Genomic DNA, 25,396 nt, shown 5'->3' with positions numbered 1-25,396 from the left:
TGTCTTTACAAACCACAATATATATTTTTTCCTTTGATCAGAGAAAATGTTTTCTTGGAGATCAAGATGGATGAGAAAAAAAATACACAGCATCAAACCAGAATACCTTATAGAAGCAGATAAAAATGAGGCATCCACCATCAAACATTATGAGGTAAATAAAAGGCTTCGTTTCTTCTGTCTACTTCTCCCATAGTTATCTTCCAAAATTTAAGATCAAAGGGGCAGGGATTTTATTCTCTGTTGGAAATTCTTTTTTTTTTTAAATTATAGTTGATTTACAACATTGTATCAGTTTCAGGTGCATGGTAAAGGGATTCAGTTATGCATACATATATATATTATTATTATCATCCAGATTAGTTTCCCTTATGCATTATTACAAAATACTGAGTATAAGTTCCCTGGGCTATTTATTCCCTGCCATGTTGGCTATTTATTCCCTGCCATGTTGGAAATTCTTCACGATAATTATTGAACATCAACATTGGCTGTCGGATCAAGGAAGTAAACAACCTCAAAAAATAAACAAAAATCTCATGATGGTAGAACAAAATGAAAAAAGGGACAAGTAATGCCATGTTTGCACATGAATAAAAATGAATTAATAGTGAAGTCAGTCCAGTAAATTTAACCTTTTTATAATCAGGTAGGCTATAAAGATATTAATAATTAGCAGCTAATTCAAAGATTTTAAATTCTTACCATTCAAAAAATAAAATCCTTCCATATCATAATGTATTATTTTTTAAAAATAGCATAAACAACTTTTTAAAAAAGTAAAACAAATCTGGAAAATTCACACTATCTGATTTTAAGATTTACTATAAAAATCTTTATAGTATAAAGATTTACTATATTTACTATAAAAAGCTTTAGTCATGAAGCAAGTGTGGTATTAGCAAGAAAGAAAATGGAATGAAATGGAAAGTCCAAAATAATCTCATACATATACGGCCAAATGATTTTTTTTTTCTTTTTTTTTTCCAAATGATTTTCTACAAAGGTGCCAACGCAGTTTAACAGCAACAGGATAGTCTTTTCAACAACTGGAACAAGTGTTGGAATAAATGTATATCTTTTTTTTTTTTTAAAGTAAACTTTGGCTCAGAACTCATACCATATACACAGTGAAAGAAAAAAGTCAAAAGGGTGAATTTCATCAAGGGTGGATAGTTTATATAAAATTAGTTATTTTACAATTGCTACTCTTTGTCATTAGATGGCAAAAACTATCCTTATCATTCCATAAATATTCATTACTTATTTTCCATTATTCAAATACAAAAATTTTAAACCCACCAGTTATGTCAATTTTGCCAAATATAGTACTTGATTGGAATATGGCAAAGAAAACAGTATTTGGTCAACTACAGTTTTTATATCAAAGAGAAAGGTAAAATGAAATGAGAGCTGATAACTTTCATTACCACAATGTATAATAATACATAGATATAATAATAACACTACCAGGTTATCAAGAAAAGGTTAAATCATACTTAAAATCTCCTTTAAGAAAACCAGGTAAACCAAGGAATTTCTTGGAAAAAAGTACCAAATGCCCCATCCTAGCCATGTTGCAAAATGATCAGAGTAACAGATTGTGACAACTGATCTTAAGGAAGATGAACTACAATAGGCTGATATATCTTTTCCCTGTGAACAGCACTGAAAACTCCTGCAAGGCCTCTCTTATTCAGGCTCTCTCTTTCTTGATCTATTTAAGCAGTGACATGTTACTTCTGTGTGCACAACAACAAAGGAAAGGAGACATGGAGATTCACAGGTATTGTAAAATGTCAGTGTGGGTCCCAAATGGGATAAAAAGGGGGACCACACAAATTCCCTCTTCCCCACAGAGGTCAGTGGTTTGCTCCCCTAGTCACTGAACTGTAAGACATGGACAGCTGATGATTTGATCCCTTGGAGGACAAAAGTATAACAGGTAATATGTAGAAACTGTTTTAACTATTCTACTTGTTAAAGAGTAAAAGGTATGTGAAACAGTTTAACAAGCCCTGTCTCCTGATGTTCTATGATATGTTCTTCCTTAAAATAGCAAGTATTTATCTAATTGTTAAAATATTTTACAGTTTTTATATCCTTGCATTTCTTGGGAAATTGGAAAACAGCAAATAATTAAAAATTATTAATACTTACCTGATAAATGAGCTGTTAATAATAATAACAGTTTTGAAATTTCATGGCTGAGAAGAATACTCTCAAACTTTCCAGAAATTCAAAGTTTCTGGACAAGTCTTATCAACTGTTATTAGACCCATCTGACAACTCACTTGGATGTACTTCACCATGAGTTGAGCAATCTGTCTGTTCTTAAAATTAATATACTTAATACATTGTATATAAAGATGATTTAAATAATACCACACATATAAATTTACCTGTTTTGGATCTGATTTCCTGTGAATTTTATATATTTTGTTTTTTCCATCAGTTTGGTGATTAGTGTATCTATGATCACTTTCTGATTCTGAAAAGCTTCTTCTATAAATTGGTATCTGAAAAAATAATAAGCAAATTATTTCAAATATGTCTGTCTAAAATGAGGAAAAGCCCCAAACAAATAATAGAAGACTAAGATAATGGGTATGCTTAGCTGCTCAGTTGTGTCTGACTCTTTGAAACCCCATGGACTGCAGCCTGCCAGGCTCCTCTGTCCATGGGATTCTCCAGGTAAGAATAATGGAGTGGGTTTCCATTTCCTTCTCCAGAGGATCTTCCTGACCCAGGGATCGAACCTGGGTCTCCCACATTGCAGGCAGATTCTTTGCCATCTGAACCACCAGGGAAGCCCACTTGGATAAAGGATGTAAACAATTATTAAAACAAACAAACAAATATATCCATAGAAGGTAGCTTTCCCCTTCATTATCCCTTAAGAAGGAGGGAGTCTTTATAGATATTACTAAATTAAAGGACTATTTTGATCCAACTTTTCACTATGACTATTTCATTAATTTCTGCATTGTATCTATCATATCCTTTTTGCTACTTACTTTGGGTTTAATTTACTGTTTTTTCTAACTTGAGATAAATGTTTAATACATTTATTTTTATCCCTAACATAGAATATATGCATTTAATGATAATTTCCTCTAATTATGGCTTTAGCAGTATACCTCAAGGATAATATTTTCATTATCATTCAGATAAAAATATTTTCTAATATCTATTGGAACTTCCTTGATGCTTTATTTAAATTGATTTCTAACTACTTGGGCTTCCCTGGTAACTCAGCTGGTAAAGAATCTGCCTGCAATTCAGGAGACCCCAGTTCGATTCCTGCGTCAGGAAGATCTCTTGGAGAAGGGAAAGGCCACCCACTCCAGTATTCTGGCCTGGAGAACTCTAGATTCTCTGTTTCCTTATTAAGCCTGGAATGTTTTAATTTGGAACCTTTTATCCATTCATGTTTATTATAACTACAAATATATTTAGAGATCTACCAACCTATCAAAGTATTATTAAATCCCACTTGCTCTTTGTTCCTTTTTCCTTCTTGGTCTGAGTTTAGACTAATTATTAATTTCTCCACTTCCTCTGTTATCCTGATAATCATATTGATTTTTACTACTCTTTTAGTGACTACTTTCTGCATTAGAAAATGCATATTTTGATTTATCATCTAAGATTAATTTATATTTACTACTGTCTTCCTAAACAATACTAAGGACATGAACTCCATATCCTCCCCTAATACGTCTGCTGTATGATATATAACACACAGCTGTCACACACCAAGACATTACTGTTAAGTCAACAATTATTCTGATTTACTCATACTTATTTTAACTACTACTCTTTCCATCACTCATCACCTACTGTTTTTCTTCTGCCTAAAGTGCTTTTGTGAGTATTTATCAGGGATATATTCTCTCAGTTTATTTTGTCTGAATATGTCTTTCTCATTAACTCTCATTTCTGAAGAATATGTTTACTGGGTATAGAATTTTAGTTTTATAGTTATTTTCTTGTTACACTTCAAAAATATTACTTTATTTTTTAATTATCCTGCTGAGGAGTTATGAGGCTTCTTGAATATGAGCTAGATATCTGCGCATTGCAAAGTGCTAAGCCATTATACTCTGCTCTCAAATGCTGCTTCCTTCCCATTCTCTCTCTCCTTCTTGGAGCCTAATTACACACTGTGTTACATCTTTTTGATCCATTTTACATCTTTCTGTTTATCATGCTAATTTTGATGTTTTCCTAACTTTCTTCCAGTTCATGAATTCTCATTTACTGGTATGTCAAATCAACTCTTAAACCCTTTACTGAGTTAATCAGTTATTTTAATGTTAAGTTCTAGACATTGTTCACATTGCCTTGTATCATATTGCCTAACATATTTGGTTATTTCTAATTGTGTGCTGAACCCATTCTGCAAAACTCATTATTAAATAGATTTGAGGTTTAGGGTGATGTCTTCTTCCAGGGAGGATTCACATTTTATTCTACCAGGTATCTTGAGGCACAAGCCGTATTATTTCAATTTAATCCAACTTTAGGTACTGGGAAGATTTGATTTTGCATTTTAGTTCTGGTGAGGAACTATTTACCAACTAGTTGATCTTTATCATAATAGTGTTGACTTTCAGGATCCCAATGCAAGGCAAGGAGAAGCCTTTAACCCTTGTGACCCCAGAACTCCAATTCCTGTCTTTTAGCTTTGAGAACTTGTTAAAAGCACCTTTTAACCTCTAGGTAAATGCTTCAAAGGGGAAAAAAGCCTGTACCATTCTCTGTCCCCACTGCAACCCAATCCTGGTCTAGTAATTACTGTTGTTGTTTAGTCGCTAAGTTGGGACTGACTCTTTGTGAGCCCACGAACAATAGCCTGCCAGGCTTCTCCTGTCCATGGGACTTCCAGGCAAGAGTACTGGAGTGTGTTATTAATTCTTTATTATCAACTCTAAAATGTCCATGGTTTCTATATTTTGTCCATGTTTTCTAGTTATTTTCACTGGTATAGTGAAAGTGAAAGTCACTTAGTCATGTCCAACTCTTTGTGACCCCATGGACGTTACAGTCCATGGAATTCTCCAGGCCAGATACTGCAGTGGGTAGCCTTTCCCTTCTCCAGGGGATCTTCCCAACCCAGGGATCGAACCCAGGTCTCCCAAACTGCAGGCGGATTCTTTACCTGCTGAGCTACCAGGGAAGCCCCTGAGCTACACTGGTATTAGCTCACTGGTATGGTTGGTCCAAATTACCTGGTCTGGCACTACTGGAAGACTAGATTTTTTTACACCAATTGTATTCATATCAGTGTATCATAATCTTACTGTTTAATTCAGTTGTTGCTAACTCAAATGCCAATGGAGGACAGATGTAAAAGTTACCTGTAGTAGGAACTATGATGAATTAGACAAGCATGACCATTTTAAAGAGGACTAAAGTCAATTCCAGTCAAACGCTGACATGAAAATATATGGCGCCTAGGGCTACAACTGTTCACCTGACCTGCCTCTTGAGAAACCCGTATGCAGGTCAGGAAGCAACAGTTAGAACTGGACATGGAACAACAGACTGGTTCCAAATAGGAAAAGGAGTACGTCAAGGATGTATATTGTCACCTTGCTTATTTAACTTATATGCAGAGTACATCATGAGAAACGCTGGACTGGAAGAAACACAAGCTGGAATCAAGATTGCAGGGAGAAATATCAATAACCTCAGATATGCAGATGACACCACCCTTATGGCAGAAAGTGAAGAGGAACTAAAAAGCCTCTTGATGAAAGTGAAAGTGGAGAGTGAAAAAGTTGGCTTAAAGCTCAACATTCAGAAAACGAAGATCATGACATCCGGTCCCATCACTTCATGGGAAATAGATGTGAAAACAGTGTCAGACTTTATTTTTTGGGGCTCCAAAATCACTACAGATGGTGACTGCAGCCATGAAATTAAAAGACGCTTACTCCTTGGAAGGAAAGTTATGACCAATCTAGACAGCATATTGAAAAGCAGAGACATTACTTTGCCAGCAAAGGTCCGTCTAGTCAAGGCTATGGTTTTTCCAGTGGTCATGTATGGATGTGAAAGTTGGACTGTGCAGAAAGCTGAGCGCTGAAGAATTGATGCTTCTGAACTGTGGTGTTGGAGAAGACTCTTGAGAGTCCCTTGGACTGCAAGGAGATCCAACCAGTCCATTCTAAAGGAGATCAGCCCTGGGATTTCTTTGGAAGGAATGATGCTAAAGCTGAAACTCCAGTACTTTGGCCACCTCATGCGAAGAGCTAACTCATTGGAAAAGACTCTGATGCTGGGAGGGATTGGGGGCAGGAGGAGAAGGGGACGACAGAGGATGAGATGGCTGGATGGCATCACCGACTCGATGGACGTGAGTTTGAGTGAACTCCGGGAGTTGGTGATGGACAGGGAGGCCTGGCGTGCTGCGATTCATGGGGTTGCAAAGAGTCGGACATGACTGAGTGACTGAACTGAACTGAACTGAGGGCTACAACAGATTCAATTTTCTTTAAAAACAAAACAGAAAACCAAAATGAAAGACCTGCTGATTTTTTATATGTAAAATCTCATCTACAATGCTGGCAACTAATTCTCTATATTTTTAAAGTGTGCAGGCCAGTTGTTTTCAACTGGGGTGATTTTCCTCCCCAGGGCATTTGGCAGTGTCTGGAGACATTTTTAATTGTCAAATTGGGAGAATGCTACTGGAATCTAGTAAATAGAGGTAAAACACCGTACAATTAAACACCATACAATGCACCAGATAGGCCCTACAACAAAGAATCAGTTGGCTCCAAAGTCAGTAACATCAAAGTTGAAAAATCCTTTAATAGGTCAACATACTGCTAGCTGAACAAAACATTTACACACTGCCATTTTGCTGTGATGCCAGCAGTTGTCTAGTCCTCCTAAAGCTATATTATAAATCTATGTATATAATCAAAGATGCAAGTACCTATGTTCTTTATGTTCTAGTAACTGGCAATCCCGACATGTCAGTTTGTCACATGTTTCACAGTAAAGCTTCAGCTGCTCCTTCTTATGAAAAGGACAAAATACTGGTCGTTGACTGGTCACACCAACTGCCTCTGTAGAGACATGGGGGAGGGAGCAAAAAGAAGAAAATTAACATAATTAAACAGTAAATAATTATTTGAGTGTTCATTTAAATTCAAATCCACTGAGATGTAAAGGAGGTACAGCTTCATCCACATCACTGTTACCACTAGGTTTTACAGATTGTAAAGTATCAATTTTTTCATTTCTGGAGGAAAAGATAAATGAAGTTTTCACTTTAGAATGTTAACATTAAAACTGATTCATGAGAAAAAGAAAGTGTGTAGCTTAAAAGATGCTTTATGAAAAGTTATGACCAACCTAGACAGTATATTAAAAAGCAGACACATTACTTTGCCAACAAAGGTCTATTCAAAGCTATGGTTTTTCCAGTAGTCAAGTATGGATGTGAGAGTTGGACTATAAAGAAAGCTGAGCACTGAAGAATTGATGCTTTTGAACTGTGGTGTTGGAGAAGACTCTTGAGAGTCCCTTGGACTGCAAGGAGATCCAACCAGTCCATCCTAAAGTAAATCAATACTGAATATTCATTGGAAGGACTGATGCTGAAGCTGAAACTCCAATATTTTGGTCATCTGATGTGAAGAACTGACTCATTTGAAAAGACCCTGATGCTGGGAAAGATTGAAGGCAGGAGGAGAAGGGGACGACAGAGGATGAGATGGATGGATGGCATCACTGACTCAATGGACATGAGTTTGAGTAAACTCTGGGAGTTGGTGATGGACAGGGAGGCCTGGTATGCTGCAGTCCGTGGGGTTGCAAAGAGTCGGACATGACTGAGCGACTAAATTGAACTGAACTGATGAAATAAAAGAAAAAAATCTTAAGAAAATAGCCCAGATAAGTGAGTGAAACCAACTGGAATTCTCCTTATTCCAAACGTAGTTTTTTTTTTTTTAATGTGCGATGCAGAAAAATGTAATAAAAATATATAAAAGAGGTGATGGAAAAATTTTATTTCCCCACTTTTGCAAAACTCCTAACAGAGGATACCCATTGACACAGAGATAATCATAAAATGCATATTATTACATTGCAGTCATCCACATAACTTCTTAATTAGTTATCTACTTTGGAGATAAGACCAGGTAATGCTTATGTTACAACATTAAATGGAAACACAGAATACAAATAAATAGAATGACTGATTAAACAATACTAAGGTAAGCTGAGTGGAATTAAAAATAAAATTAATAAACTAAAAATATGTATAGGGCAATTAGATAAATTTACAGATAAACACAAAAAGGTAAACTACTGTCTAGTTTATCAAAAAGAAGGGAAAACAAAATTCTAGGAAAAAAAAAAAAAAGGAAAATAACCAGACCGAGAAAGTTAGCAATGTATTAAAAGAATTTTATTTTATTTTTAAAATTTATTTATTTTTTATTTAATTTTTTAACTTTACAATATTGTATTGGTTTTGCCATATATCAACATGAATCCACCACAGGTATACAGTATTCCCCATCCTGAACCCTCCTCCCTCCCCGTACCATCCCTCTGGGTCATCCCAGTGCACCAGCCCCAAGCATCCAGTATCATGCATCGAACCTGGACTGACGACTCATTTCATATATGATATTATACATGTTTCAATGCCATTCTCCCAAATCATCCCACCCTCTCCCTCTCCCACAGAGTCCAAAAGACTGTTCTATACATCATTGTCTCTTTTGCTGTCTCGTAACAGGGTTATTGTTACCATCTCGTTAGTATACTGTATTGGTATTTTTCTTTCTGGCTTACTTCACTCTGTATAATAGGCTCCAGTTTCATCCACCTCATTAGAACTGATTCAAATGTATTCTTTTTAATGGCTGAGTAATACTCCACTGTGTATATGTACCACAGCTTTCTTATCCATTTGTCTGCTGATGGACATCTAGGTTGCTTCTGTGTCCTGGCTATCATAAACAGTTCTGCGATGAACACTGGGGTACATGTGTCTCTTTCAATTCTGATTTCCTCATCGTGTATGCCCAACAGTGGGATTGCTGGGTCATATGGCAGTTCTATTTCCAGTTTTTTAAGGAATCTCCACACTGTTCTCCATAGTGGCTGTACTAGTTTGCATTCTCACCAACAGTGTAAGAGGGTTCCTTTTTCTCCATACCCTCTCCAGCATTTATTGCTTGTAGACTTTTGGATCACAGCCATTCTGACTGGCATGAAATGGTACCTCATAGTGGTTTTGATTTGCATTTTCTGATAATGAGTGATGTTGAGCATTTTTTCATGTGTTTGTTAGCCATCTGTATGTCTTCTTTGGAGAAATGTCTATTTAGTTCTTTGGCCCATTTTTTGATTGGGTCATTTATTTTTCTGGAATTGAGCTGTAGGAGTTGCTTGTATATTTTTGAGATTAGTTGTTTGTCAGTTGCTTCATTTGCTATTATTTTCTCCCATTTTGAAGGCTGTCTTTTCACCTTGCTTATAGTTTCCTTTGTTATGCAGTAGCTTTTAAGTTTAATTAGGTCCCATTGTTTATTTTTGCTTTTACTTCCAATATTCTGGGAGGTGGGTCATAGAGGATCCTGCTGTGATGTATGTTGGAGAGTGTTTTGCCTGTGTTCTCCTAGGAGTTTTATAGTTTCTGGTCTTACATTTAGATCTTTAATCCATTTTGAGTTTATTTTTGTGTATGGTGTTAGAAAGTGTTCTAGTTTCATTCTTTTACAAGTGGTTGACCAGTTTTCCCAGCACCACTTGTTAAAGAGATGGTCTTTAATCCATTGTATATTCTTGCCTCCTTTGTCAAAGATAAGGTGTCCATAGGTGTGTGGATTTATCTCTGGGCTTTCTATTTTGTTACATTGATCTATATTTCTGTCTTTGTGCCAGTACCATACTGTCTTGATGACTGTGGCTTTGTAGTAGAGCTTGAAGTCAGGCAGGTTGATTCCTCCAGTTCCATTCTTCTTTCTCAAGATTGCTTTGGCTAATCGAGGTTTTTTGTATTTCCATACAAATTGTGAAATTATTTATTCTAGCTCTGTGAAGAATACCACTGGTAGCTTGATAGGGATTGCATTGAATCTATAAATTGCTTTGGGTAGTATACTCATTTTCACTATATTGATTCTTCCAATCCATGAACATGGTGTATTTCTCCATCTATTCGTGTCCTCTTTGATTTCTTTCACCAGTGTTTTATAGTTTTCTATATATAGGTCTTTAGTTTCTTTAGGTAGATATATTCCTAAGTATTTTCTTCTTTTCATTGCAATGGTGAATGGAATTGTTTCCTTAATTTCTCTTTCTATTTTCTCATTATTAGTGTATAGGAATGCAAGGGATTTCTGTGTGTTGATTTTATATAGTAGAAGGAAAGAAATCTTAAAAATTAGGGCAGAAATAAATGCAAAAGAAACAAAAGAGACCTTAGCAAAAATCAACAAAGCCAAAAGCTGGTTCTTTGAAAGGATAAATAAAATTGACAAACCATTAGCCAGATCATCAAGAAACAAAGGGAGAAAAATCAATGAAATTAGAAATGAAAATGGAGAGATCACAACAGACAACACAGAAATACAAAGGATCATAAGAGACTACTATCAGCAATTATATGCCAATAAAATGGACAACATGGAAGAAATGGACAAATTCTTAGAAAAGTACAACTTTCCAAAACTGAACCAGGAAGAAATAGAAAATCTTAACAGACCCATCACAAGCACGGAAATTGAAACTCTAATCAGAAATCTTCCAGCAAACAAAAGCCCAGGTCCAGACAGCTTCATAGCTGAATTGTACCAAAAATTTAGAGAAGAGTTAACACCTATCCTACTCAAACTCTTCCAGAAAACTGCAGAGGAAGGTAAACTTCCAAACTCATTCTATGAGGCCACCATCACCCTAATACCAAAACCTGACAAAGATGCCACAAAAAAAGAAAACTACAGGCCAATATCACTGATGAACATAGATGCAACAATCCTTAACAAAATTCTAGCAATCAGAATCCAACAACACATTAAAAAGATCATACACCATGACCAAGTGTGCTTTATCCCAGGGATGCAAGGATTCTTCCATATCTGCAAATCAATCAATGTAATATACCACATTAACAAATTGAAAAATAAAAACCATACGATTATCTCAATAGATGCAGAGAAAGCCTTTGACAAAATTCAACATCATGATAAAAACTGTCCAGAAAGCAGGAATAGAAGGAATATACCTCAACATAATAAAAGCTATATATGACAAACCCACAGCAAACATTATCCTCAATGGTGAAAAATTGAAAGCATTTCCCCTAAAGTCAGGAATAAGACAAGGGTGCCCACTTTCACCATTACTATTTAACATAGTTTTGGCCACAGCAATCAGAGCAGAAAAAGAAATAAAAGAATTTTAAAAGCACAACACAACAAGACCAAATGGAATGAATCCTAGCAAAGCGAAGATGGCTCAATACGGTCATAGCTTCCCTGCTCCCATCTCCTTAAGGTTCAAGTCATCTGGGCATCACAGTAGATGATGGGTAGTCAGACATCCTTGCTTGGCTTGGGACATCCTGGTTTGTGCCTGCTCTTCAGGAATAATTATATTATTATAATACCTGATTTAGATAATTAACATGTCACCCATTTATAGACTTCTTTTATGTATGAGGAATTTCAATTCTGACCCACAGTCATCCTCCTAGCACTAAGTCTCATCATGATCAGCCTGGATGATTGAGAAGTCCGCAGAAAGCACCACATAAAGACAAGACTCTCAGACTTTTTCATCTCTAGAGGCCTATACTTCATTTTAGCTGCTTATTCCATTTCATATACATCATGGTCTCACCCTAGATTTTCTATCGTCTGTTAACTATTTCATTTCCATAATCATAAATTCAAATATCCCACTCTTAATAACTTCTACTTTCTAAATTTCCAATTCTTCAACTACTCTCATTATACCTCACTGATATCTCTAGTCCCTAACCGCTTCTTCTATCCTAACAACTTCACTTTCTTTCTACAGTTAAAACCCCAAATTCTTCATGTCAACACATGCCATTATCTGTATCATTTACCCCGTGGAAATCCAACTGAACCCCAACCATAAATAGTTCAATTCTTCTTTATAAACATCAGACTCTGGAGGACTGACAGAAGAAGTTTTAAGTGCTATATCAAATGCAACCTTGATGCTACCAAGTAATTTTATTTCCAAAGCTAGAGCTCTCTTTCAACAGACGTTATTTCAAGTATCCTCCATGTCCCTTACCTTTTAAGTCCTTAATTCTTCTAATCTCTTTTTCAATAGACATTGGACTTCACAGGAAAACAAGTCTTTCTAGTACTAATCTACTAAATTTATCTGAGACTATACCTGGCCTTTTCTCTTTTTTCTTCATTGGTGTTCTTGGACATTATATCCCTTTTCCTGTGTCTCAGCACTCTTTGCCCCATCTTTTACTACTCTTCTTGCATCTTACTCTCAGGTACAATCAATGTTCTCCCTCTGGAAATTTGTGCATGTGCTTCGGTTTTCTCCACCCTTCTCATTTATGTGATGAACTTCTATTTACCCTTGAAGTCCCAAATGTGGCTTTCAATGTAAACCCCCAAGTCTGCGTTTGGTACTCCTTTCATGTACTCCTACAGAACTTATGAGGTTAAACTATGATTGCTAATCTGTTCATAGTCTTCATCATACTGATACCTCCTGGAGGGTAGGAAGTGCCTGTCTTACTCGTTCATCTCTTTAATCTAGCAAAGTTCCTGGAATATAGAATAGACATTCAAACCCTTTGTTGACTCAGTGAACAAAAAAGCAGTGAATTAATTTTTAAACAAAAATATATTAATGAGCCATAAAGATGAACAAAGAGCTGATAAATATTACAACATGGATAAAACCTGAAAACACTGAGGTAAGTGAAATAAGCCAGATGTTGAAGGACAAACACCATACGATTTCACTTGTATGAGATATCTAGAGTAAGCAAATTCATAGAGATAAATCATAGATTAGAGGTTAAAAGGGGCTGGAGAGGAGAGGGGAATGGGCAATTATTATTTATTGGGTACAATTTATCTTGGGGGTGCTAGGAAAGTTTTCTAAATAGTGGTGATGGTTGCATAACACTTTGGATACAATTAATGCCACCAATTTGTACACTTAAAAATGGTTAGAATGTCAATTTTTAAGTTACATACATATTTTACTATAATAAAAATGTATTAGTCAAGTTTACATTATAAGCAACACAACAAAAATGCAGAAACCATCATTACATAAAGAGCAAAGCTTTAGTTATCTATATAATAAATATCATGAAACAGGTTTACTACGAGAATATCAGTGAGAAAAAGAGTTGTAAAACTTCTTTTAACTCACCCCTTGTCATCTTAAAAAGAAAGAAATAGAGAAATTTTAAAAGCGACTTTTTTTAGTTGTACATTCATACCAAATCAAGGCATTTATAGGAGGAGGGTTGTGAGTAAAAATAATGCAGAATAATACTAAATCTACTCAACAGTTACTTACCAACATTTACAAGTATTCAAATTCAACTACAATAGACTTTCTCATATTAAAAGACAAGAGTATATTTAATGTTTACAACTGTATCAAAACAAGTTAATATGAGAAGGAAAGAATGACCTGGGAAGGACAGAGAAAAAATGAGTTTTAAAAACTAATTTATTACCTGGAGATACTTCCTCTTTCTGTCTCACAGTGTGGTCTTTTGTGAATTTCACCCTTTGATGAGCTCTGATGCATGTCTTGCAGAGCCATTCAACACACTCTACGCAAAACCCATTAGCTTCTGCATTGTCCTCACAGCTTGTACATACCTAATAAAAAGAAACATGTCCCATCAATTTTTAAGAATAAAGAAAAGGTGGTCTCACAACTAACCACACATAAATGAACCCATACTTATTAGTTCAGTAGTCTTAGGCAGCTTACTTAGAAGGCTCATCTTAAAATAATGGCAATAACATGAACTTTACTAAGTGGTTATGAAGAATAACATGGAGGAAGTCAAACATTATTGGAATAATCACACTAATACAAAACTACAAATTGAAAAGTGCCATAAAGGAAAGGTATGAGAAACTATAAAAACATATGATGGGGGAAAGTCATCTTTGAGTAGGGTTGAAGTGTTGGGAAAAGTGAAGAGAGATCACCCAGGCAAGGCTTTCTCTAAAGAGACTGTATTTGCACCAAGATAAGAAAGCTGAGTCATCAATTACTGGTGATGGTCTTCTAGACAGAGAGAACAGCATGCCAGATCAGGAAAAGGGCAGGTATTTCTACACAGAGGGAAGTAGGAGCCCTTTGCAGTGCTAAAAGTGGAGATGAATGAAGGAGATTTGGAAGTAAAACTGACTGGTTTGGAGGATGCACTGGATATGCGAGATGAAGAGACAGCAAGAGATAGTACCTTTCCCCCCAGCCTGTATAACTGTGTAGATGTTAGTCCTATTTTCTAAGAACAGATATTAAAGTTACACAACACATAAACAGTCCTCATAACACCATTTATGATTGCGAAAAAATGTTTTCCCCTCAGTCAGTGGTTTACATTAGTCAAATCCCAAATGTCTGGATAATACTTCCATAATCCCAAACTTGCTCTTTCTCAGTTCTTGCTTTTCACCTTTCTAACATCATTTGATGCCACTCTTATGTCCTAGAATTAATTTTGATTCCTTGACACTTCCACATCCTCATCTCCTGGATTGCCTCTCTGGATCCCACCACTACTCTTTCTCCTCTGGATTCTGTAAATTTTTGTTAGGTTTAAAGAATGGTCTCATCCAGTCCCTCAGCTTCAACTATCACCTCTATAAGGTCACCCAAAACTTAATCTCTACATTCTGCAACAAAAAGGAGTAAGGGATTTCTATACATACTTTTAGGGAAAGATGTCCACTATAAAAAGTAAAACCAAAAAAGCAAAATGTTAAAGCATACCATACTACTGCTTATCTAAGAAAGACGCAGATGAGCTGGAATGACTTATTTGCTTAAATCTTTAAAATAACATAAAATTACTTATATTATAAAACAATATTAAAAGTGCAAGGATAAACCATAAAAGAAATCAAACGGTTAGCTGTAAGATAAGAGAAAATATAGGGTAGGTGAAGACGGAGATAGAAGTTTGAGTTCCCTGAAAACATCCTGTTTCATAGATTTTTATTTGGAACCAGTATATGAATATTTTATATGGAGTTTCACAAATTTCAAATTAAAAAAAAAAAAAAAAAAAAGAAGTTCAGTTCAATTCAATTGCTTAGTTGTGTCTGACTCTTTGCGACCCCAAGGACTGCAGCATGCCAGGTTTCCCTGTCCATCACCAACTCCTGGAGCTTATTCAAACTCATGTCCATCAAGTTGGTGATGCCATCCAATCATCTCAGCCACAGTCCGCTCCTGGTCTCATTTTTCCTGACTGTATAGAGCTTCTCCATCTTTGGCTGAATATAATCAATCTGATTTCAGTATTGACCATCTGGTGATGTCCATGTGTAGAGTTGTCTCTTGTGTTGTTGGAAGAGGGTGTTTGCTATGACCAGTGCATTCTCTTGGCAAAATTGCTAGCCTTTGCCCTGCTTCATTCTGTACTCCAAGGCCAAATTTGCCTGTTACTTCAGGTATCTTTTGACTTCCTACTTTTGTATTCCAATCCCCTATAATGAAAAGGACATCTTTTTTGGGTGTTAGTTCTAGAAGGTAGTGTAGGTTTTCATAGAACTGGTGATCTTAAGCTGCTTCAGCATTAGTGGTTGGGGCATAGACTTGGGTTACTGTGATATTGAATGGTTTGCCATTGACAACGAACAGAGATCATCTGTTGTTTTGAGACTGCATCCAAATACTGCATTTCGGACTTTTTTGTTGACTATGAGGGCTACTCCATTTCTTCTAAGGGATTCTTTCCCACAGTAGTAGACCTAATGGGACAGGGGAGCCTGGTGAGCTGCTGTCTCTGGGGTTGCACAGAGTCTGACACAACTGAAGCGACTTAGCAGCAGCAGCAGTCCATTTTAGTTCACTGATTCATAAAATGTCAACGTTCACTCTTGCCATCTCCTGTTTGACCACTTCCAATTTACCTTGTTTCATGGACCTAACATTCCAGGTTCCTATGCGATATTGCTCTTTACAGCATCGGACTTTACTTCCATCACCAGTCACATCCACAACTGGGGGTTGTTTTTGCTTTGGCTCCGTCTCTTCATTCTTCCTGGAGTTATTTCTCTACTGTTGTCTAGTAGCATATTGGGAACCTACCAACCTGAGGAGTTCATCTTTCACTGTCCTATCTTTTTGCCTTTTCATCCTGTTCATGGGGTTCTCAAGGCAAGAATACTGAAGTGGTTTGCCATTTCCTTTTCCAGTGGACCACGTTTTGTCAGAACTCTCCACCATGACCTGTCCATCTTGGGTGGCCCTACATGGCATGGCTCATAGCCCTAAAAAAAAACTAAAGCCCTAAACAAAACCATAAACAAAAGCAAAATGAAACAAATGAACCTGCCTATCAAGTGGGTGACTTAACCATATAGAGAAGAATTACTTAAGTAACCTTAAAACATGATGATTTGGTTGAATATCTCCAGTACATACATTTAGTAATTGTTACCTTGTTTTCTGTTTTGACAGAGACAATTCTATAATTTCTACTTTCAGTACCAACTCTGTTTGTCTTCACTCTTACTCTGCAAGCCTCATTTATGCTTAACGAGCTGGTTCCACATTAGATTCTAGCAATAGGTGGTACTGGAGGAAGACTGCAATGCCAGAGGAAAAGATCATCTTAGTTGGCTTCCTATTTGCTCAACTTTTCATCTACAATTATAGATTTGACTTAAAAATGTCAATATATCCTTGATATATTTTTCATTTTTCCTTCCTCTTTTAAAAATAAAAAAGCATTTGCTGAATCATTCTCTTGAAAATCATAGAAAAATTGGCCAACAAAGTGCTCAGGAGCATCCATATTGTGTTATCTAAATACCATTTCAGACTAAAAGGAACCAAGGCTCTCAGAAGAACCAACTCCTGCGGGTTGCAGGTATAGAGCAGAAAATGAACAAGATCTTGTCAAAATAGAAAGCAAGGAAGATAGCAGTGACTACCGGGATTGTGTTGGAAGGACTTAGGAATCCTCACTGCCAAGATGGCACAAATTTGAGCACCAATAAGAATAACTACAACACATTTCATGTTAATACTCCATGAGTTAGTTCATAACAATAAGCACACACACCACTCGTTAGTCACCTCTGAAGAAGGCTAAGAAAATAAATCACTACTCTAAAATTTAGCAACTCAAGGGAAAGAATTGAGCATTTATCTACTTTTCCTGTAAACCTAAGAATCAATGAAGGATGCTTTTCTCTTCCTATTCCAGTTGAGAAATAAAGGAGAATGACAGAATGAAAATGTCATCCTTTTTCAAAGTCTTAGTGAAATACGGAATCCTGGCAGTGATCATTGATGGCCGTTAACATCAGAAAAAAGACAACCAAGCATCACAATCTTTCTGCTTGAAAGACACACAGACATATGGATGGACATATTCTTACATCCTCTTACCCAGTGGGACTCAAATATAAACCAGCCTCTACATTTTTATCACCAGTTTACACAAAATAGAGCAGAGAGGGAAGCATGTCAAATGACTTAAGAGGTGCACAAAATTCAGAATAAGGCTAATTTTACTGGACTAACAACCCAGTTTACCCAGAAAATATATTAAAAGGGAGGAAAAGAAAGCCAAGCAGGGAGAAGGGATAATTTGAAATTAATTAAAGATATGCTTGAGACAAACCAACAAAATGCATGATAAGTTCTCCAGTATTCTAGGCTGCCACATTAAGAGGAAGCAAGCGACTCAAGACTTAATACACTTACCTGATTAGACTTTTCTACTGTACTGCTGGGAACCTCAGTAGTGTCCTTCACAAAAAAGTTATCTATGATGTGTCTCTCTGCACACTCTTGGCTGCAAACGGGACACCGAATGACTCCAACTGGGAAAGACAAAATTGTATTTTTAACTTTTTTTTTTTCATTGACACATAATTGACATAACACAGTAAGTTTAGGCTGCACAATGAAAGAAATCGATGTCTGTATATATTGCAAAACGATCACTACAAAAAATCCAGTTGAAATCTGTCATTTTTCACAATTACAAGTTTGGTGTTATTTTGGTGGTGAGAACTTAAGATCCACTCCCCTAGCTCCTTTCATATATGTGATAGTTTTATGAACTATAGTCCATACTGTACATTACATCCCTATGACTTACTTATTTTATAACTGGAAATTTGTAACTTTTGACCCTTTTCACCCATTTTGCCCACCCCCAACAGCTACCTCATGCAACCACCAATCCTGTTTATATCCATAAGTTCACATTCTAAGTTTTAAAACAAAATATGGAGTCCTAACCCAACACATCTCATCCAAACTGCGAATGGGTTCTTTTACAGGTCCACTATCTTCAAATTTATACCTGTTGTTACTTAACATAAAGCAATTCACTTTTATGTACATATATGAATTTTACATGCATGTGCACCATGTGTGTATACATATAGTGTGTGTGTTTATGTGTATGTCCCGCATAGTATATTAAATGATGAAAAAATGCTCATAACTTTAAATGAGATGCTCTTCTAAATAAACATCCCCTCGGGCTATTCTTTTTATTGTTTAGCAACTTCTCTCAGAGAGATATGCAGAGTCATATGGACGCTCCTAAAGGAATTAGAGTTCTGGTTCTCTCTGGACTTACAAGATCGGGATTGCTAAAAGTGGAACACAGACATACTTATTTTGTTTAAAATATCCATGGGAATTCAGAAAACATTAAATTTGCTTCCTTTAAGTGCAAACAGTGTTCCTTTGGGAGAGGGGAGATCTTTCACAGTGCTTGTCCTGTGTCCCTTTGTGGGAGTTGTGAAACAATAAATGAATGAATTAAAATCTAAATTTTAAAAATCTTAATAAAAAAACTAACACTATTTCACAATAATAACAAAAATATATTAAGTACTTAGGAGTAAAGTTTTGAAAATGTGTAAGGCCACTGTGTAGAAAAATGTTAAGCTATATTTAGAATCATTAACAAAAAATACCTAAGTAATGAAAATACCATGTTCTTGATGGTCAAGGTGCCAAGTCTCTCCAAACGTATCTATAGATTCAATACAGTTATACACATGACAGATGTGGCACTAGAAATTGGTGGGAAAGGGGAGGAAAACTTTTCATGCTGCTACAGCTCTCTACAGTGGGAGAGGGATGAAATCAGATCCCTGCTGCTGCTGCTGCTATGTCGCTTTAGTCGAGTCCAACTCTGTGCGACCCCATTGACAGCAGCCCACCAGGCTTCCCGTCCCTGGGATTCTCCAGGCAAGAACACTGGAGTGGGTTGCCATTTCCTTCTCCAATGCATGAAAGTAAAAAGTGAAAGTGAAGTCACTCAGTCATGTCCGACTCTAGTGACCCCATGGACTGCAGCCTACCAGGCTCCTCCATCCACGGGATTTTCTAGGCAAAAGTACTGGAGTGGGGTGCCATTGCCTTCTCCAGAATTAGATCCCTACTTGACTTAATTCAAAATTTTGGATAGGACAGATGAAGAAATTTAAAACTTTCATGAGGAAATAGAGGAAAGTATCTGTGTAACCTTAGAGCTGGAATAAGTTTCTTAATCAAGAAAACAAAAAGCAAGAGCACAAGGGAGAAATGAATGAATTCAACTTCTGTAAAGTTAAGAACTACAGTTAGGCAAGAGATTACCACAAAGAAAATGAGAAAATAAGCCCTCAATTGGGAGAAGGTATAGATAGAACATAGAACTGACAAGAAATCAGTAATTCAAATCTGTAAAAATGTGGCAATGCACTTCACAGAATAGAAAGATTGAATAAACATGCTTTTCCTTATTCCAGATAAGCACAGCTAAAGACTCTACACATTCTATACAAAACTGAGAAAGGCAGAGAGGAGGCAGACTGTCTAGAGACCTCAGGACCTGAGGAATGACAATGGTGAGTTCGCTGGGTTTTCTTTTAGCCTCATATATGCTAAAGTGGGAGCTCATGAAGCTGTAGTCTCAGAAACACCAAAAGGTAGTTAAAAAAAAAAAAATCCACAAAAGGGTGCTCCCTGTACTCAAAGGACCAGGAACAGGGCAGTCTGGCAAGACAGAAAACTGAGGCCTAACCACCACAGAAAAAAAGTATTTCCTCTCCTACCAGCAAAGGTCCAGTGGGAAGCTTCAGCTTCTACCCTGGCAAAGCAGAAACCAGCTGCCCCCACCATTCCCTGCTGCCTGTGTCAGAGAAGCCTGGTGGGGAGCTAGGGCTTTGGTCCTCACAGGGTGGTAACGAGGCCCCCAGCAGTGTCCATGGAGATGACGTGAGGAGCCTAAGCGTTTATGTCCAGAACAGTAATCAGGTAGTCCCCTGCCTCCAGGCTGAAGGCCTGGTGTTAAGTCCAGACTTCCATTGCTATTTATCAGTAACCTCCCTCACCCCTATATCCCTTCTCCTTTCATGTGTCAATGAAGAACACATGAGAAACACTAAATAGGCACCCATATCCCTACCATCCGGGGAGGTATTAGCAGTGCCCAGTGGAACATCAACTTCCACACCATCAACCAGTGAGGAGGAAGATCTCTCACCAGGACAGCAAGGGATGCAGCGCAAGAAACTTAAGACTTCAACCTCCACCTCACAGGAAGCAAGAAATAATAAATGTAAGAGCAGAAATCAATGAAATTGAAAAACTGAAAGTCAATTCAACAAAAAGTTTGTTATTTAAAAAGGTCAATAAAATTAACAAACCTCCAGCAAGACTGATAAAGACAAAGGAGAAGACACAACTTACCAAACATAAGGAATAAAAATGGGGATATCACTACAGACCATAAGACAGCAAAAGGATGACAGGGAAATACTAAGAACACTACTCACACAAAAGGACAATATAAGTGAAATGGACCAATTTCTCAAAAGGGACAAACTACTATAAAATAATTTGAACAGCCATTTAATTATATGGAAATCAGCTCTAAACAAAATTAAATACTAACAAACATGTATAGTACTAGTATGCTGAAAACTACAAAATTTTGGAAATCAAAAGAGATCTAAATATATGGAGAGACAATGTTCATGGATAGAGATAATCAATGTAGTAAAAAGTAATGTGATCTACCAGTTAAACAGAATTCCTAATAAAATCCTAACAACATTTCCTTTTGCAGATATAGACAAGATTGTTTTAATATTTATATTAAAAGGCAAATGCACTATAATAGCTGAATGGATAATGGAAAGGAGAATAATAAAGAATCACTATCCAATTTCAAGACTTACATAGCAAGAGTAATCAGGAATGTCCGTTATCAAACATAGGATAGACACACAGATAAATGAAAAAGCACAGAGACTTGAAAGAGATCTACACAGGTAGGGCCAACTGATTTTTGCATCTTTATGCTGATTAACTACAAAATGTTGATAAGAGATACTGTTCATGGATTGAAAGATTGTTGTTGTTCTTGTTCAGTTGCTCAGTCGTGTCTAACTCTTTGCGACCCCATGGACACCAGGCTTCCCTGTCCCTCACCAACTCTTGGAGCTTGCTCAAACTCACGTCCATTGAGTTGGTGATGCCATCCAACCATCTAGTTCTCTCTTGTCCCCTTCTCTTCTTGCCTTCAATCTTTCCCAGCATCAGGGTCTTTTCTAAGGTGTCGGCTCTTCACATCAGGTGGCCAAAGTACTGGAGCTTCAGCATCAGCCCTTCCAATGAATATTCAGGACTGAGTTCATTTAGGATGGACTGGTTGGATATTCTTGCAGTCCAAGGGACTCTCAAGAGTCATCTCCAATACCACAGTTCAGAAGCATCAATCCTTTGGCACTCAGCTTTCTTTATAGTCCAACTCTCACATCCATACACGACTACTGGAAAAACCATAGCTTTTACTAGACGGACCTTTGTTGGCAAGGTAATGTCTCTGCTTTTTAATATGCTGTCTAGGTTTGTCATAAATCTTTTTCCAAGGAGCAAACATCTTTTAATTTCATGGCTACAGTCACCATCTGCAGTGATTTTGGAGCCCCAAAGAATAAAATCTGTCAGACTTTATTTTCTTGGATTGAAATGCATCACAGTAAAGATGTCACTTCTTGCCACACTGGTCTGTTGGGCTAAGTGTATTCCTATCAAAATCATAGCAAGATCTTGTTGTAAATATAGATAAGATTATTCCCAGATTTAAGTGGAAAAGGAAAGGAACTAGAATAGGTAAAATAATTCTGGAAAAAGAAAAATATAGTGAAAAGAATTACTATCCAATTTTAAGACTTACATGCAGTAACTTAGACAGGATGGTATTGGCAGGGTACATGCATAGATGAATGGAATAGAATACAGCAACAAGAAGTACACCCACACAAGTGCAACTCATTGTGACAAAAATGTGAGAACAATTCAGTGGAAAAAGGAAAGACTTTTCAACAAAAGGTTGAAACAACTGGGTACACATAGGAAAAACTGGACTTTAACTTAACCTTCACATTTTATATAAAAATTAACTCAAAGTGGATCAGTTTTAAATATAAAACATAAAACTAAAATCTTTGGAAGAAAACAGGAGAAATCTTGAGAACATAGGGCTTGTTGAAGGTCTTAGATATATCAAAAACCCAATCCATAAAAGAAAAATATGGATGAATTTGATTTCATCAAAATTTAAGACTTTTGTTCTACAAAAGACCTATCAAGAAGATGAAAAAACAAGCTACACGCTGGGATAAAATATCTGCAAACCACTGATCTGACAAAGGATTCACATCTACAATGTATAAAGAACTCTCAAAACAAAAACAAACAACCCAATTAAAAATTGGACAAAATACATAGAGGATATGCAGTACCAATAAGGATATGCACATGGCAAATACACACATGATAAAATGTTCCACATCAATAGCCATCAGGTAATAAATACAAATTAAGATCATGATGGGTTATCAGCACAGAGCTATTAAAAAATGTTGAGATATTAGATCTCTTACACATTCCCACTGAGAGTGTGAAATAACACAGCCATTCTGGAAAACAGTCTGGCAGTTTCTTAAAAAAACACTAAACATAACATTTATCATATGAATCAGCAATCTCACTCCTGAGCAGAAATAAATTTAGGTTCACACAAAAATCTGAACTGCCACTGCTGCTATGTAGTCACTAAGTTGTGTCTGACTCTTTTTCGACCTCGCGGACTTCACAATCTTAATTGTTACTTGAAAGGACCCAAATCTCCTTTAATAAGCTAATGGTTAAATAAACTGTGGTACATCCATACCATGGGATAACAGTTGCAATCAAAGGGAACTAATTATTGATAGACACAGCAAACTGGATGGATCCTAAAGGCATTAGTGTGAGTTTTTTAAAGAGTCAATTTTGAAAGGTCTTATGAATGATCTTACATAACATTTCCCAAATGACAAGAATATAGAGATACGAAACAGATTAGTACTTTGCCTGAAATTAGGGACAATGTGGCCTGGGGAAAGAGGGTATGTTTGACTATAAAGAGGTAACAAGAGGGAGAGCTTTGGTGATGGGATTGTTTGGAACTGTTGTGCATCTTGACTGTGAGGTTATATGAATCTAAACATGTGATTACTTTGTAATCATTACTTTGTCAACAAAAGTCCATCTAGTCAATGCTATGGTTTTTCCAGTAGTCATGAGAGTTGGACTGTAAAGAAAGCTGAGCGTTGAAGAACTGATGCTTTTGAACTGTGGTGTTGGAGAAGACTCTTGAGAGTCCCTTGGACTGCAAGGAGATCCAACCAGTCCATCCTAAAGGAGATCAGTCCTGAATATTCATTGCAAGGACTGATGCTGAAGCTAAAACTCCAATACTTTGGCCACCTGATGCAAAGAGCTGATTCATTTGAAGAGACCCTGATGCCGTGCAAGACTGAGGGCAGGAGGAGAAGGGGACAACAGAGGATGAGATCATTGGATGGCATCACCAACTTAATGGACATGAGTTTGAGTAAACTCCAGGAGTTGGTGATGGACAGGGAGGTCTGGCGTGCTGCAGTCCACGGGGTCGCAGAGTCGAACATGACTGAGCGACTGACCTGAACTGAACACATGTGATAAAGTTGCATTAGAACTATACTCACTATTGTAATGATGTTCATTTCCTGGACTGATATTGCACTGTAGTTATATAAGAAGTAATCACTGGGGAAAAACTGGGTGCAAAGGACCTCTCTCTAACGTCCATCAATATATTATTATTTCAAAATAAAAAGTTAAAAAAACAAAGCAAAATAACTAACCTTTATTTAGTGCTGTTCTTGTATGTAGTGTTTTATCCTCATACAGAGGAGGAATGAAGATCAGAGCCTCGGATTAAGTTGACCTCAGTCACACAGTAGTGGGGTTGTGATCTGAACCCATGGCCAAGTGACCACAGAATGCAGGCTCTGTACTGCCACACTTTACAAAAATGTCATAGAAAACTATGGGGTCACAGACTGCATCACTGTGACAGATAGGATATTAATCCATGAATTAAGAACCCCATTTGTGTATGGTGGTGAATTTAACCTGTTACTGCTGCTGTTGCTTCAGTTGTGTCCGACTCTGTGCGACCCCATAGACGGCAGCCCACCAGGCTCCCCCGTCCCTGGGATTCTCCAGGCAAGAACACTGGAATGGGTTGCCATTTCCTTCTCCAATGCATGAACGTGAAAAGTGAAAGTGAAGTCGTTCAGTCGTGCCCAACTCTTAGCGACCCCATGGACTGCAGCCCACCAGGCTCCTCTGTCCATGGATTTTCCAGGCAAGAGTACTGGAGTGGGGTGCCATTGCCTTCTTGCTACCTCAACAATACTTTGTTACCCATAAAAAGTTAGTGGGTAAATGTAATTTCTATTCAAGTCTGAGCACACTTAAAGTTCCTCTGTACAGACACAGATGCAGAGAATGGACTTGTGGACACAGTGGAGGAAGGAGAGGGCAGGACAAATTGAGAGAGCAGCACTGACATTATACACTGACGAGAGCCAGTGGGAAGCTGCTGCATAACACAGGGAGCTCAGCTTGGTGCTTTGTGATGACCTAGACGGGTTGGGTGAGCGAGAGGCTCAAGAAGGAGGGGATGTATGTATACTAACAGCTGATTCAAGTTGTTGTATACCAAAAACTAACAACACTGTAAAGCAATCATCCTCCAATTAAAAATAAAATAAAGTTCCTTTATACAGACTGACAGAGATCAGGATCTGGAATA

General features: G+C 37.0%; 1 protein-coding gene across 5 annotated transcripts in view; it reads right to left on the bottom strand.

The window, feature by feature from the left end:
- TRIM24 (tripartite motif containing 24) overlaps positions 1-25,396 on the bottom strand; it is a 113,639-nt gene that overhangs the window by 48,219 nt on the left and 40,024 nt on the right. For all 5 annotated transcript variants that reach the window (XM_025291593.2, XM_025291592.2, XM_006043430.3 and 2 more), the window contains exons 2-5: positions 17,959-18,077; positions 13,733-13,880; positions 6,950-7,082; positions 2,403-2,519 (exon numbers count right to left, since the gene is read on the bottom strand). In XM_025291593.2, coding sequence (XP_025147378.1) covers positions 2,403-2,519; positions 6,950-7,082; positions 13,733-13,880; positions 17,959-18,077 — 517 coding nt within the window. The remainder of the gene's footprint in view (positions 1-2,402; positions 2,520-6,949; positions 7,083-13,732; positions 13,881-17,958; positions 18,078-25,396) is intronic.

This window comes from Bubalus bubalis, chromosome 8 (assembly GCF_019923935.1).
Source record: "Bubalus bubalis isolate 160015118507 breed Murrah chromosome 8, NDDB_SH_1, whole genome shotgun sequence".
Classification (NCBI taxonomy): domain Eukaryota; kingdom Metazoa; phylum Chordata; class Mammalia; order Artiodactyla; family Bovidae; genus Bubalus; species Bubalus bubalis.
The sequence above is the reverse complement of the archived record's forward strand: the minus strand, read 5'-3'. Positions and strand labels throughout refer to the sequence as shown.